Here is a 15,435-nt window from a genome sequence, read left to right on the forward strand (position 1 = left end):
CAGAAATAATTAATAAATCACTGCGATAAGATATCCATAGCCACATAACACGGCTCCTAGGAGATGCACCAGAGAATAGCAAGGGGAGAGATGGCAGAGGCATACCGGGATCATAGCAGACTATTACCGTGATACACCATGGATTATGGGGGCATATTAAGGTTCCGCAAGGAGGAGATCCCATAAAGAGCTACTTACTGTATGCAATGCAAAGTATATCTTAAAAACACGAATACAGCCTGAAATTTATATATATATATATATATATATATATATATATATATATATATATATATATATATATAGTGTGTGTGACACTTGTCTGTGTAGGCACATGGGCAAAGTGGACCTAATAATAATGGTGGGAAATAAATATATATATATATATATATATATATATACATATACACACACACTCATAGTATTGGGCACTCTACATACACAATGTATGGGGTGAGCAGACAGGTATGTGGTAACAGCCGCCGCACTGCCAGGCCTCAGCCCGGGACCTCTCCTGAGCACACTGCCAGGACGGCCCCCGCCCTCTCCCGGTTGACTCACCCACCCCCAGGCCGCTCCCACTCACAGACAACAGGCCTGGCTGCAGCCACGGCGGCACCCGGCCATGCTACACGCGGCTCCCTGTGGGGACACCCGCGACAGCCCTGTAACCCGTGGGGTCGGTCGGTGCTCCCCTCACACTCACCATCGCTCCGGTGTCTCCCGATAGCGGAAGTGACAGCTCAGCGCATGCGCAGCCGCCCGCTCTCCCCGCGCCCTCCCTCCTCTCACACAGAGGCAGCGGCCCAGGCGGCCCGGGGGACAAACCATCCGCCCATTAGAAGCGGGAGGCGCCAGGCCAGGCGCCTGCCCGCAAGCCCGGAGCTCAGCCCGGCGATCGCCCCTATTCCTCACGGGAGAAGGAGGCCCGCCGTCATGGTGTCACTGCCTCCATGTCTCCTGCTGGCCGCTACCGGTGCCGGCGATACGCGTTCCCCCCTCTCTGTGGTGAATGGAATCGTCCCGTGAGCTTCTCACCATATTAGGGCATGTGGAATGCTGGAGGGCAAAACCAAATAAAAGCCAAAATAGGGGTGTCCGGGGGAGTTAATATAACTTATTCTGCTTCGGTAACCCCCATCAGCTGATTGGGCTTCACGCAGTTCTTATATATTACATATACTGTTTTTGCCCCTTACGTCCCAAAGTTTTCAAAGATAAGGTGTGGTAAATGGATGTGAAAAAATGGACACGCACCCCCGTCACATTACATAGGCTGTTCCATAGTGAGCCTTCCACATACGAGGTGTTGTTGGGTTATGCCATCTGTACCCATTATTAGGGGGGGAGATCAGATCTATTTCCCTGGGCACCGTTGGTGGCACTGAAAGTGGCAGCGACATTGCAGCCATATAATATAGTATAATCTGTGTACACTGAGACCTCTCCTATGTATCCTCAGTGTATAGAGAGTCTAGTCACCAACACCACCCCCCCCCCCCCCCCCATCCCTCTGTGAGTGGTATGTTCCACGGCCCCGGTCACTGACTGAGCCTGGCAGTACGCACGGGCCCGGGCAGCTCTCTCCTGCCACCTGCTGGCCACCGGGGCCGTCCGAAGAAGCGTGAGCTGTTGCACCTGTGCGCGGTGGCTACTGGAGGATCCCCGGGGCCAGGGGCCAGGACTGTACGCGCCCGGCTGCTGTATAGGGGCGCAGAGGGCGGCGGGCAGGCGATCTGTGCCCATTGCTGGGTGAGATAACGGGAAGGAGCTGCACACGGCCCATTTGGGGCACATGCACGAGTGCATGCCACCCTCCATTCTACTGCATGCACCACTGATGCGCAGTGGACAGTCATGCACATCTGTATTGTCACTTAGGACTGTGCATGGGAGAATGGAGGTTGTCAGCTGCAAAACCTGGTGGCATTGCCCCTCAATGCATTAGAAGAATGTTCTACCCATTATATATTCATGCCCGCACACAGCGTTATATATATATATATATATATACTCCAAGCAGGTGGACCCTGCACTCAGGTCTTAGCGTCTGTCCAGTTCAGGACACAGTATTACTGTGCGCTGGTGCCCTCTTTTAGAGAAGATATGGCGGTCATCCCAAATACAAGGTGAATGAAGTGGCACTCAGAGGCAAGTAGTAAGGTGAATGTGTGGACTCTTTAATCCTAAAGATCCATTATCAACGTTTCGGGGTACGGTGACCCCCTTCATCAGTGTAATTATCCTGATGAAGGGGTCACCGTACCCTGAAATGTTGATAATGGATCGTTAGGATTAAATAGTCCACACTTTCACCTTACTACTTGCCTCTGAGTGCCACTTAATTTATATATATATATCTATCGCTGTAAGGGCTGATGTTAGGCTGGGATATGGTATGACACACCAGCACAGTGTGAGCAGTGCCAGTGATCTAATATGTTTCTGCTTTATATTTGCCAGGTGCCAGTATGAACGAGTTAAAAGATTGCCCACTGCAGTTCCATGAATTTAAGTCGGTGGACCACGTGAAGCTGTGCCCCAGATACACCGCAGTTCTGTCCCGCTCGGAGGATGATGGCATTGGCATCGAGGAGCTGGACACACTTCAGCTGGAGCTAGAGACCCTCTTGTCCTCCGCTAGCCGCCGGCTGCGCGTCCTAGAAGCAGAAACGCAGGTGGGAGGATGATGAAGACTAAACTGTTAATGAACTGAGGATAAATCTTACTAGCCATCAAGGGGGAATCCAATTTAGGGCGAGTAGCTCGTTGGGGGGTGGAAGTTGCCATTGCAACAGGTGTAAGCGCTGAAAGATGCATCCAAACTTACCCAGACCCCCACCCCCCAATGGCACCTTCTGTTATTCGATTCTCACTTGATCCTATTTTTCTTACCTTTTATAATTGTACATCTTTGCAAATTGGTTTCATACAACGCATTGTATAATAGACAAACAGGTTGATGTAAAGTAGACTCATCCTCTGGATACGGCACCCGTATCCTTCTAATCCCCATTACGTTCTTTTGAAATTTTGAGATAAGTTGGCCATACCCTACACCAACATATCGCATGCTAGCCTTGCATGCGACACCACAGCAACTGAGCCAGCGGCTGGAATGCATGCAATACATTGTGGTCCTTATTCTGGTTTGACTCGTTCATGTGCGAATTCGCACAGGGGGAAATGTTTTGCTTACGCGCTGCAGCATTTCTGCACATTTGTATACGCTGGGTGCGTGTGAACTCAGCGAAAAATCGCTGCAATGGGTGCACGCGCCCTGCCTTAAGAGCGGGGGGGGGGGGGGTTTAGAGGGGCGTGGGTCGCCAGGCAGGCCAATTAGCATATGTGAACGCCCAGTGTTTCATGGATGTTCCCATGAAAACGCTGGACATGCTAATGCATTCGTGGCACATGTGCGTGGGGCGGACAGCTGACATAACCGGATGTCAGCTGCCCACCCAATTCCCTGCATTCCTACACCCATATGTACGAGTGGTCTGGACCACCCTTACATATGTGTGCGCCAACCATCGAAAGATGGGGGAGGTCTCCAATGGCATGCGAATGGGTGTTTAGGTAAAACATCCGTTCACATGCCAGGCAAACAAACCCGGGGTGTGAAGGTGGAGGGGTGCGAATTTGGTCATTTTGCATACAATCCAATTCACTTCTCTGGGAATGATACATTGGTACTTGTGAATTATCCGGGCTGCCGATTTTGTCCTTAAGTTTAGTTAACTTAAGGACACCCGACCGACGCGATGCCCACGATTTACCCCCAAATCACGGGCATCGCGTCGGTCGCGGCCGTTATAAGGGGCCGCGACGCGACCGACGCGATGCCCACGATTTCCCATAGACAGTAAGGTTAAAAGACGCGATGGACCCGATTTCCCATAGACAGCAATGTTAAAATTATGACAGTAATGTTAAATGATGTGCAAAATAAAATGACAATGTGAAATGGGCCAATATGGCCATTTCACATTGGATATGTTTAAAAAAAAAAAAGTTTCATGGCCCCCCACCACCTGATAACACCACCCCGCTATTGACGCCAACCTGAAGCGTGGCGAGCGCGGCGGTACGCGTCTTCTGACCTTTTCATACCCCTACTATCCACGTCGGCGTGGAGTTCAGAATAGAAAGTGTGGCGAGCCACCGAGCCCGAAGCGTGGCGAGCGCAGCGGATACCTTCACAGGTATCCGCGTCCCCTCGCGGGCTTCACAGGTGTCGGCTTCCTCTCGCGGGCTTCACAGGTGTCCGCGTCCGTTTGCCACGCTTCGGGTTGGCGTCAATAGCGGGGTGGCGTTAACGGTGGTGGGGGGCCATGAAACATTTTTTTTTTAAAACATCCAATGTGAAATGGCCATATTGGCCCATTTCACATTGTCATTTTATTTTGCACATCATTTAACATTACTGTCATAGTTTTAACATTACTGTCTATGGGAAATCGCGGGCATCGCGTCGGACGCGTCGCGGCCCCTTATAATGGCCGCGACCGACGCGATGCCCGCGATTTTTCGGGCGCGATGAAAAAATCGGCAGCCCGGATAACTCACAAGTACCGATACATTTTTATCTCAGCACTGACCATCCCTGGACCCAATCCGATGCACATGGGACTAAATGACATATGATTTGACACTTGTCATGCGATTTACCTTCCAGTGCATTAAAATAGTGTAGAAATGGGCTGACTCATACTAGTGTATGGCCACCTATAGTCAGTCTGTTACTGTGTCTCTGTAGATCCTGACAGACTGGCAAGACAAGAAGGGAGATCGGAGGATTCTGAAGCTGGGGAAGGAACATGAACCGGGCACACCTGTGAAACATAAGCCCAAGAAGCCAAAGTTGGAAGGCAAAGGGAGCCATGCATCCGGACCCGGTCCAGGAAGGCCCAAGTCAAGAAACCTACAGCCAAAGATTGCGGAGTATGAATTCACAGATGACCCCGTGGATGTACCTAGAATCCCCAAAAATGACGCACCAAACAGGTACAATGACCGAACTGCTTTTGGTGTTTGCGCACTTGATGGTTTCCCTGATAGATCTGTATAGATATGATAAAAGGCTAACGCTGCTCCACACCTCTATGGGGGGGTTCTGACATTACTGTTCAGATGTTCTGTCATTTAGACGGGTTGGTGGCTAGTTGGAAGATATTTAGTCATTTCTGGAATATTTGTAACCTAGTATTTTCTTCCTGTCCTCCACGCAGGACTAGTAGCAAGCAGTGAGAGGAGGGAGGGTGGGTGGATGAGGGGCTGTCCTGAAAGTTTGGAATGCGTATCTTTGATTTGAAACAGGTGTCTGTGGAGCAAATCAGTGCAATTAATTGAATAGGGTGCTGCTAACCAGGACAAAGAAAGAAGGTACACCACCTTCAAAAATAGACCAATGGAAACAAATATGTCCAAGTTTAGCGCAACCCTTATTTTCAAAAAGATGTTTTGGAGAATCTGCGGCACCACCGCAGTTGGCTTTAATTGAGTCCTCAGATGTTAAAGTGCTTTGTGCGTTCATAAAGTGTCCAGTGCTTTCTCCAAAGTGCCGTAGTGATCATGCACAAAGATGCAGCAGGGTTGTATCCAAACGTGGCAGCAACGCGTTTCGGAGATACTCTGTCTCCTTTATCAAGCTGTGTATGGATACTAGTGTGATCGATTGGCCTTTTACACCCATTTCCTGGGTCTAAAGGTTGATAGCAGCCAATTGAAACTCTGCGGTTTTCGCGGGCCGGAAACTCCATGCGTTTCAGCTGGACTTCCGGTTGCGTTCCACCGGCCGAAAGATTGTTGCCGCTTCCAGTTTTTACGATGTTAGCGGTAGCTGTTGTTGAACAATCACTCTGCGGGACTTATTCACTTTCATTACTATAGCGCCGGAGAGGATTCTCCTATTTCCTTAGGTATTTACATTGCCCGGGTATTTTTCATATATTGCATCCACTTGCAATCTCCGTCCGCCATCTTTATTTAGGGCAAACTTGAGGGCATGTGTTGGATGCTGTTTCTCTGGTTGGCCAGTGAGGGAAGGCTTATCCTCAAATTACCTTCTGTGCAGTACTTGGTATTCCTGCATAGTCCATCCCTATTTACCGGGACAGCCTTCCCCCCCCCCCTGGATTTCCCCATCACTTTTATATCCGGAAATACATGTAAAAGAATCCTCTCCGGCGCTATAGTAATGAAAGTGAATAAGACCCGCAGAGTGATTGTTCAACAACAGCTACCGCTGACATCGTAAAAACCGGAAGCGGCAACAATCTTTCGGCCGGTGGAACGCAACCGGAAGTCCAGCTGGAACGCATGGAGTTTCCGGCCCGCGAAAACCGCGGAGTTTCAATTGGCTGCTATCAACCTTTAGACCCAGGAAATGGGTATAAAAGGCCAATCGATCACACTAGTATCCATACACAGCTTGATAAAGGAGACCGAGTATCTCCGAAACGCGTTGCTGCCACGTTTGGATACAACCCTGCTGCATCTTTGTGCACGATCACTACGGCACATTGGAGAAAGCACTGGACACTTTATGAACGCACAAAGCACTTTAACATCTGAGGACTCGATTAAAGCCAACTGCGGTGGTGCCGCATATTCTCCAATTAGAGCATAGCCCACCGCAATCCATCCATTTGGTGAGATCCCTATCCTCTTATATGTGCCTGACCTATCCAGCGGTCCGTTCATTGTCCCTACTGGAAGTATAAATGAATGTTTTCCTCACTATTGTTTGCTTTTATACACATGTTCTATGTCACAATAAATTCCTGATCAGAATTAAATTGTGTTTAAAAGAAACATCTTTTTGAAAATAAGGGTTGCGCTAAACTTGGACATATTTGTTTCCAATGCGTATCTTTGAGACAGACATTAAAGGTGCATACACACTGGGCGTACATTGATGATGCCGAAAACCGTCCACCCCGTCGCTCATCTGCGGGTAATGCCAGCAGATGAGCTGCTGCCATCGGCGATTATGCGGGAGGGCACCTCACTGCTCAACGCTGCCCCGTACAGACTGGAAGGATTTGGAGCTGAAACCACTTTGAGCTTGAGCATTTTTGATCCCAATGTTTTACCGGGTGTAACTGAAGACCCCCTAAGCCTGTGCTGTGACAGATGTTCCAGTGCTGTGACTAGTCATATGAATTTGGATGTTTCTGCTGCCCTGTGTTTCAGGTTCTGGGCCTCTGTTGAACCATACTGTGCTGACATTACTGCGGATGAGATCAAGGTCCTGGAAGATCTTCTGAAAACGCCCGAGGATGAGGCCGATTACTACAAAGTATGATCACAAAACTTGCCCAATGGTATCGTAAACGCTGAAAGGGTTACTCCCGGTTACAGCTGCATTTATACCCAACATTCCACCAGGACCGGGAGAACAATGGCTGACCATTGCAAAGCTGATTCTCCAAACCCTTATATCCTAGATGTTTTTAGAGTTTACTTTCGTTTAAAACAGGCATGGCTAAACGGTGGCCCTCCAGCTGTTGTGAAACTACACATCCCAGCATGCCTTGCCATAGTTTGAGCATTCCTTAATAGCAAAACTGGCAAGGCATGATGGGACTTGTAGTTTTACAACAGCTGGAGGGCCGTAGGTTGGACCTGCCTGGTTTAAAAGTTGAAAAGCAGTAAAACTTTTTGAGGGTCACAAAAGTATAAACATAAATGTAGCCCAGGTGCTGGCTAATTGTCTGATGTTGAGGCTAAAGCGATTTGTTAATTCGTGTCCTGTAACCACACGTAAATCTTAACACCCCAAACATAGCTTCAATTAGTAGCAGCCATCTTGGGCTCAGACATGGCTCTCCTACAGGACCTATATTTACCTGTTGCATTATGGGAACTTTGAGTGCGCAACCATTTCTTTCAGATTCCGCCACTTGGAAAACACTACTCTCAGCGCTGGGCCCAGGAAGACCTCCAGGAGGAGCAGAAAGATGGCGCCAGGGCCTGTCTAGCAGGAGACAAGAAGAAAGGGGTGCTAGGGCCCCTGACCGAATTGGACTCCAAAGGTAGTAGTCCCCTGACCTCATTCACCATCTGCCTTCATTTAGGGAACATGGCTCCTGTGCCGTAGGGGAGTTTGTGGTGGAGATGTGTCAAAACCTTCTAAAGAGGACCAGTGCGGAAGTTGCCATAGTAACCAGTCACATTCATTCTATTCATACATAACCTAGTACATAGGAGTTGTGTCAAGATGGGCTCTACCCAGTGTGGCCCATAATATATATTGGCTACAGGAGGGGTGTAAGTGGCATGATGATACCCTTCCCTTTGGGGGGTAAGTATTAAAAAACGGGTGCAAGGTGTGCAGCATGGGCACTCGTTATAGATAGGCCAGTGATAGAAGGCCACATGGTGGTGGCCCCACCAAGAGAAAGCGACCATTTTGTTCCCCACCACAATAGCTGTAAGATGACTGGTTGCTATGGTAACTTTTCCTCCTCCCCCCCCCACCCCTTGTTTTTGTTTAATATACGTTTTCCATTTTATTATATCATCCTTTTCCATCTTACGAACCATCACCGATATTCATAATCTTAAAGCAGAACTAACCTATAATATTCTGAAATGTTTTTGGGACAGTGTTAACATTTAGTGTAACCCTCAATGTTGTGTCTGGTAATACCATTTGCTCTCTGCATGATGCCATATTTTTAGGAAAAGTCTGTCCCACATTCTAAATTTGAATCAGTCCACGATCTGTGTTACATAACGGACTCTTGTTACCCCTATTTATCACAGAGATATCGGCTCTCTCAGGATTTATAGCACTGTACTACCCACCTTGCAGATCTTCCTTCAGCAAAGACTTTATTCTAAACCTTACAAGTAGAACTTATGTCTGGATAATAAGTTTCCATTGATTGCTATGGGAATTGGATTTTACTGCATAAGTTGTCTTTGATGTCGGTTTCCCTAGAGATGTTATAAGTGTGGTTTTGTGCATTCTGATGTTGCGGTCTTTCACATTCATCATAGGAAGAGCAAACTTAAGACCAACCTACTAGTGTTCATTCCAGCACCATGTGTTGTCCAAAACCCAAGCAGTTCCTCCTCCCTGCCTGGGGCATCGCTCTCTGCTATGCTGCTCCTAGCACAGTGTGGTCTGTATTTCACCACTGCTTTGCAGAGCAGACCTGGGCTAGAAGCAGCACAGCAGAGAGCGACACCCCAGGCAGGGAGGAGGAACTGCAAGGGTTTTGGAAGATGCACTGAACACTCACCAAAATCACTCATGCCTCAGAGGTAGATGTATGAAGGGATAACGGAGGTGGCCCATCGCTACCAATCAGCTGCTCTGTATAATTTAATATTATGCAAATTACAGCTGACTTCAGTTCTTATTGGTTGCCATGGGTCACTTCTCCCTTATCACTGCTTCATACATCTACCCCTAAGTCCCATAGCCATTTCCTAGTTCATTCATAGGCTGCTTTCTCATGAATATTAATTCTAAGCTACAAAATGTCTGCCGTCTCCTCCCAGCCCTTGAGACGCGATGTCTAGTCTTGTCATTATCCATCACTCACTCTAGCATTCAGGGAAAGTGTATCACACATTGTCCTGGCTGCTTCTAGATGTGGACTCTTTACTAAAGAAATCTGAATCTCCGCACGACCAGCCGGAGGATGGCTGCCCGTTTGGTCACTTGACTCAGCGTCTACTGCAGGCTCTCGTTGAGGTAATTGACCTTTGTCCTTTTAATCATCTGATCGATACCTGGGAGCACTCTGCGCATTTTAGCTTGCTGGAATTTGTAGGGACAGTGGGGCAGGGAGAAGGGGAAAGGGCAGCAGCACTGTCCATTTACTAAGATGGGGGTTCTGTTGAAGGTGGGATGTTGGACATAGCATCCAATCGGATTCTACTTATTTATTTATCACCTTCTAGAAAATAATAATAGATAGAATCTGATTTGGTTGCTATGGGAAACCTCCTGTCTTCAATAGAACTTGATTTACCCCCAAAGTGTTCTAACGATCCAGGGCTTACTCACTTGTACTTTGTCCACAGGAGAACATCATTTCTCCAATGGAAGATTCTCCCATTCCTGAGATATCTGGGAAGGAGTCTGGTACTGACGGGGCCAGCACCTCTCCTCGAAGTCAGATGAAACCTTTCAGGTAATGAAATAAAACGTCCCCAAGGAACCGGATTCTGAGTAAGACGCTTTTAGTGCTTTTAAAGTCACTTGAAAGTCCGACGACAAAAAAAAAAATTATGATTTTTTTTTTTTATGGAAAATTATTACCTTTCTACACCCTTGATGTGTTCTATCTGACAAAACGCGTTGGACCATCACAGACTGCACCTCTCTAGAAAGATACGTCTTCCATTTAAATTTTTTTGTTTTTCTTTATTTTTTCTTAAATGGCAGATTATCTGGTACTTGGCGATTAAAAATTGTATAAGCCCCCTATACGATGTTTAATTGTATAAGCACCCTAATGGGGGCTTACAATGTTAAATGCACCCCCACGCTACCACCACTATTAACGTGAACCCGAAGCGTGGCGAGCGCAGCGAGGGGCGGCGGTACGCGTCCTCCGACCTTTTCATACCCCCACTATCCACGTCGGTGTGGAGTACATGTATTCCGCGTCCCCTCGCGGGGCTCGCCGCGCTTCAGGCTCGGTGGCTCGTTGCGCTCGCCAAACTATATAAAATCAACTCCACGCCGATGTGGATAGTGGGGTATGAAAAGGTCGGCGGACGTGTACCGCCGCCCCTCGCACGCTCGCCACGCTTCGGGTTCACGTTTATACTGGGGGGGTGGCGTGGGGGTTCATTTAACATTGTAAGCCCCCATTAGAGTGCTTATACAATTTAAAATCGCATCGCATTGTATGGCATTGTATGCCATATACATTGGTATACAATTTTAAATTGTATACCATCGGGTGCCAATCGCATGCCTTATGGTCTGCGATGCGATGGGCGCCGTGCTAGTACACAAGTACCGATTATCTTTCTAGAGAGGCGCAGTCTCTGATGGATCAACACATTTTTTTTTTTTTTCTGTTACAGTTTAACTGACTTTCAATGACTTTAAAAGCGTCACCTTCCATTGGTTGTTTGGCTGGGAATCTGTCTGATTTTAGTGCCATTCGTCTATTCTCTTCAAATCGTACATGCTATTTTTATTTGCGATAAATTGATTTGAGACTTTTTAGCTAATGTCATAATATATATAATACTATGGAGCAGAAAATGGCATTGTGTTCTGTTTTTATTAAAATTAGAAACTTTGTAAAGGTTCTGGATATTTTGGGGAGGGGGGGGTCAAACAAGTTGTAGGCTCATGCGAAAAGGATGGCAGATGGGGAAATATAGGGAGGTAACAATTTATACCGGGACCATTGAAAGAATAAGCTCCTATACATGGTGCTAGCAGCAGGAGTAACGTAGTACAGTCTGACCTTCAGCCGTGTCTGAAGACCAGTAGTGGGTAGAGAACGGGAGACCAGGGGGTAGATTTACCATTTGGTCGGCTTACAAGTCCGATGCAATTTTAAACGATAGCGGGTGCACCGATATGCCCATGCATCTGGGAGCCTAGATTGGGAGGATATGGATCATTAGGTCGACAAGCATTGGTTCAACACCATTCGGTCGACATGGGTCTAGGTCGACAAGACTGGTTGACACAAGCATTAAGTAATCATTGGCATAGTCGATAGTCAAAAGGTTGACAAGGGGTTTTTCACAGTTTTTTTTTTTGCATAATGTCGACACAGTTATTCTCCCACCACGCCCTAGTGGATGGTAGGGCATGAAATACTGCCTGTTGGCACATGTCGGATTTAAAAAAACAGTGTCGACTGTCGACATAGACCCCTATCGACCTTTCTGCATGTCGACATAATGCTTGTCGACCCAATGACCGTATCCCGATTGGGAAGATCTCAGCTGTGTGGGGGACAGTCCTGAAACAGATAACGAAATGCTGGTGTCCATTTGCAGAAAGACTCTGCTAAGAGTACTATGTGGGGGCCATGGTACAAGTAGTACAGAGCAGAGCTGCTGCTGGGCCCCCATGCTGGCTCCACACTTTGACTGACTCCACGATTTTACTTCAGTTATATTTCTCATCTTGCAAATAAGGATACTCCGCAAAGGGTGTGCGGTCCCTGCGTCGACAATGTGTAGGCCGAGAATGACTAGGTCGGCACCTAAAAATGGTCTACATACCCTAGTTTGACATTGACACAAGCTTACGGTGGACATGGTCCACATAAATAAAGTCAACATGAGTTATTCTCTTTTTATTTTTTATTTGCTTTTTTCATATTTAACTTTTCAAGTGGGCATAAAGCGAGCGAGGCGAGGGGATGCGGTACGCTTATACGGTGACCATGGCAATATAGACCTTCTGTCAAAGTCCACCTAGACATTGTTGACCTTCTGGCAGTTGTGTCGACCTAGACATTGTCTATCATCTTTACCAGGGGTTCTCAAACTCGGTCCTCAGGACCCGCCACAGTTCACATTTTCCAGGTCACCCGGCAGGTGCACAGGTGCATTCATTACTCACTGACACATTTAAAAAGACCCACAGGTGGAGCTAATTAATTCACTTGTCATTCTGTGAGGAGACCTGGAAAACGTGCGCTGTGGGGGGTCCCGGGGACCGAGTTTGAGAATCTGTGATCTACAGTATACCGTTATCTCCGCAAGGCTATGGGAAAGGCAGATGTAGTAGTGATTACAGACACTAGGGGGCACTGTTCCATTATTTTCAGCTCCTGTAAATGACATGTTGCAGGGAATCGAAGTTCTTTATGCAGAGCGACTTGTGTCCCGCTGATGTTTTCTCATTCTCGTGCTCCTTATTAATCCTACTTCTGTCACACTGATGGGTGTTGGTTAATGTCCCCTTTCAGTGCCCCACATACGAAATCTTTGGAGGTCCGCATCAAGGAAGAGTTAATAGCCCAGGGTTTGCTGGAGTCTGAGGACCGGCCAGCCGAGGATTCTGAAGACGAGGTGTTGGCAGAACTGCGCAAGAGGCAGGCCGAGCTCAAAGCCCTCAGTACCCACAACCGAGCCAAGAAACAAGAACTGCTGAGGTGAGACGTCCGCCTGACCGTAGTACACTACAGTGGTTCTCAACTGCGGTCCTTTCATTTCATTATTAGTAAATATATAGAACATTTTCTAATGATTATAAATGTTGGCTTTCATTTATTAGGCGCCACAAAGTGTACACAGCGCCTTGCAATATAAACCTAGAAACAGCAACAACATATAGCAGCAGAAGTACAATATACAACAGCAGACCATAGCATGAGTACCAAAAATGAATATACTATTGGTGTATTTCAGGGGTCCTCAGGGCCCCGCACAGTTCATGTTTTCCTACAGGTGCACTCATTACTGACTGACACATTTTAAAAGATCCACAGGTGGAGCTAATTATTTCACTTGTGTTTCTGTGAGGAGACCTGGAAAACATGCACTGTGTGGGGTCCTGGGGACCGAGTTTGAGAACCTGTGGTTTATACACTGGGCAGATACAGGGAGAGGGGAACTCCCAGAAGCTGCAAGTGAGTCATGGGTTCCTACCAGAGCACGGAGGGCCTGATTGTGAGTCGGACACGATGCTGATGTTCACGCAAGTTAGCGATTTTGTACAACCGTGCATGTGTGAGGATCCTGGAAAGACTGCGGACAGATTGGGCCGTGCCGGTTCTGGAATGTGTTCTGCATTCCTGGGCAGCGGTTAAACCGATTCATACTTAGGAGTAAGTGCTGATGGTTAACCTTGACACTCAAGCTGTTGAACTACAAATCCCAGCATGCCCTGCTACAGTTTTACTATTTAGCCATGCTAAATCGGATGCAGGGCATGCTGGGATATTTAGTTCAACAACAGCTGGAGTGTCCAGGTTAGCCATCACTGAACTAGAGGGCGGAGTGCCCTGCCAATAAATGCTTACATATTAAAGGGAAGGTTTATTAGTGGTACATTATATATTGGGTTTAGTCATTTATTATTATAATGATGATTATATCTTTAGCAGCTTTTATTTATTATGAGTTTCACATTCAACGAATACTGTCAATGGGCGGTATCCAATGTTGGCCGCTGCCTATTCAATTCTGACGTTTACGACCGTATTCAAGGTGGATTTCGACAAAACTTCCGATTTGAAAACAAGTTGGATCTGTTTTGTCAGAAACGGCCATGGATTCTAGAATTCACAACCGCTTCACGACAATCCCTGGCCGTTTTTTACCAACACGCCCACTTTTCTCCAGTCGGTGGAACATTGAATCCCGCCTGTCAAGTATCTATCAAGCACAGCAAAGACGGGTCGGGATGTTCCGACAGTCGGGATGCAGGATTAAATACCACCTAATGATTTTAGGACTGTGCGTATTATAGGCAACGATGAGTAACTCGCGATAATCCTAATCGATGTTTCCATTCTCAGGTTAGCGAAAGAAGAAATGAATAAACAGGAGCTGCGACACAGAGTACGAATGGCCGACAACGAAGTGATGGACGCGTTCCGGAAAATCATGGCCGCTCGGCAGAAAAAAAGGACTCCGACTAAGAAAGAGAAGGACCAGGCACTGAAAGCGCTGAAAGAAAGGGAGAGCATCTTAAAACTGCTGGACGGGTGAAGTGACGCCCCCGGCAGAGGACTCAGTTCGTGTACTTGAAGAACCAATCGCAGCACGGTTGCGTCGTTCTAATTATTTGTTGTTCTATTTGGACATTTGTTGGTTGTTACTTGTTACAGTGTTTCAAGGATTTTCTGTTGTTGCCATGGTGACCATTTTTTTTATTTTTTTTTAAATACTGATATGTATGTGAAAATATTTTCAATGAGATATTGGTAAAATAAAACATGACTTAAAAGTGACACGTTCTAATACTCGGGATGGGGCGATTCAATTGTTTTATTGTGCCCGATTTTCCCATTTAGGGGGGAATTCAATCTGGGGGTCACAGCTGTCGTGCTTGCTCGACAGACGTGACCCTGTCCCGTTCTCGGTCTGCTCAACTGACAACATGTCGGCGGGATTCGATGTCCCGTCTGCAGTGGGACAAGAAGGGGGCGTGGCCGTGAGCTGCAGCCGGCAGCTCATCCCTTCCAGGCGGTTCTCGGCAGAACGAGCCCAACTGCTTGTGAAGTCGGGCTCGTTCTGCCGAGCTCCCCTGTTCAATGCTGTCAGGAGATATTCACCGGTGATTGAATACCCCCCTTAATGTGATGGAAGATATGGGTGGCGATATTCAGATGTTTTTCATGCTGATCGTGCCCATAAGTGTCAGGTTTAGCTGTGTAAAACTGCTAAACCCGACCAAAAGTATTGGGCTCGACTTGAAAAGGGCCATTTGGTGGCCAAATGGGTCAGTTTTTTTCCCCCCTTTTTTGCTGACCATTACTGATG

General features: G+C 47.2%; 2 protein-coding genes across 3 annotated transcripts in view; one reads left to right on the forward strand and one right to left on the reverse strand.

The window, feature by feature from the left end:
* Positions 1-905, reverse strand: part of TTLL3 (tubulin tyrosine ligase like 3) — a 59,423-nt gene extending 58,518 nt beyond the window's left edge. Inside the window, exon 1 of the mRNA XM_083158164.1 lies at positions 707-905. Coding sequence (XP_083014290.1) covers positions 707-709 — 3 coding nt within the window. The 5' untranslated portion in view covers positions 710-905. The remainder of the gene's footprint in view (positions 1-706) is intronic.
* A 619-nt stretch (positions 906-1,524) lies between these two features.
* TADA3 (transcriptional adaptor 3) lies at positions 1,525-14,903 on the forward strand. 2 transcript variants are annotated; one of them, XM_083155933.1, is made up of 9 exons: positions 1,525-1,752; positions 2,464-2,678; positions 4,760-5,007; positions 7,198-7,303; positions 7,898-8,042; positions 9,609-9,712; positions 10,045-10,154; positions 12,915-13,100; positions 14,469-14,903. In XM_083155933.1, exons 2-9 carry the CDS (start codon positions 2,472-2,474, stop codon positions 14,659-14,661), a joined length of 1,299 nt encoding a protein of 432 aa, XP_083012059.1. In that variant the 5' UTR covers positions 1,525-1,752; positions 2,464-2,471; the 3' UTR covers positions 14,662-14,903. The 2 variants fall into 2 exon arrangements, with proteins under 2 accessions (XP_083012059.1, XP_083012060.1); XM_083155934.1 differs by having other exon boundaries at positions 1,526-1,752; positions 7,898-8,039.
* The last annotated feature ends 532 nt before the right edge of the window (positions 14,904-15,435 follow it).

Source organism: Crinia signifera, chromosome 8 (assembly GCF_055691185.1).
Source record: "Crinia signifera chromosome 8, ASM5569118v1, whole genome shotgun sequence".
Taxonomy (NCBI): Eukaryota; Metazoa; Chordata; class Amphibia; order Anura; family Myobatrachidae; genus Crinia; species Crinia signifera.

Coding starts and splice junctions, on each gene's coding strand:
- TADA3 (XM_083155933.1), top strand. CDS start 2,472: ATGAACGAGTTAAAAGATTGCCCACTGCAGTTCCATGAATTTAAGTCG. Junction 7,304..7,897: donor ATGAGGCCGATTACTACAAA/GTATGATCACAA, acceptor CATTTCTTTCAG/ATTCCGCCACTTGGAAAACA. Junction 8,043..9,608: donor CGAATTGGACTCCAAAGGTA/GTAGTCCCCTGA, acceptor GGCTGCTTCTAG/ATGTGGACTCTTTACTAAAG.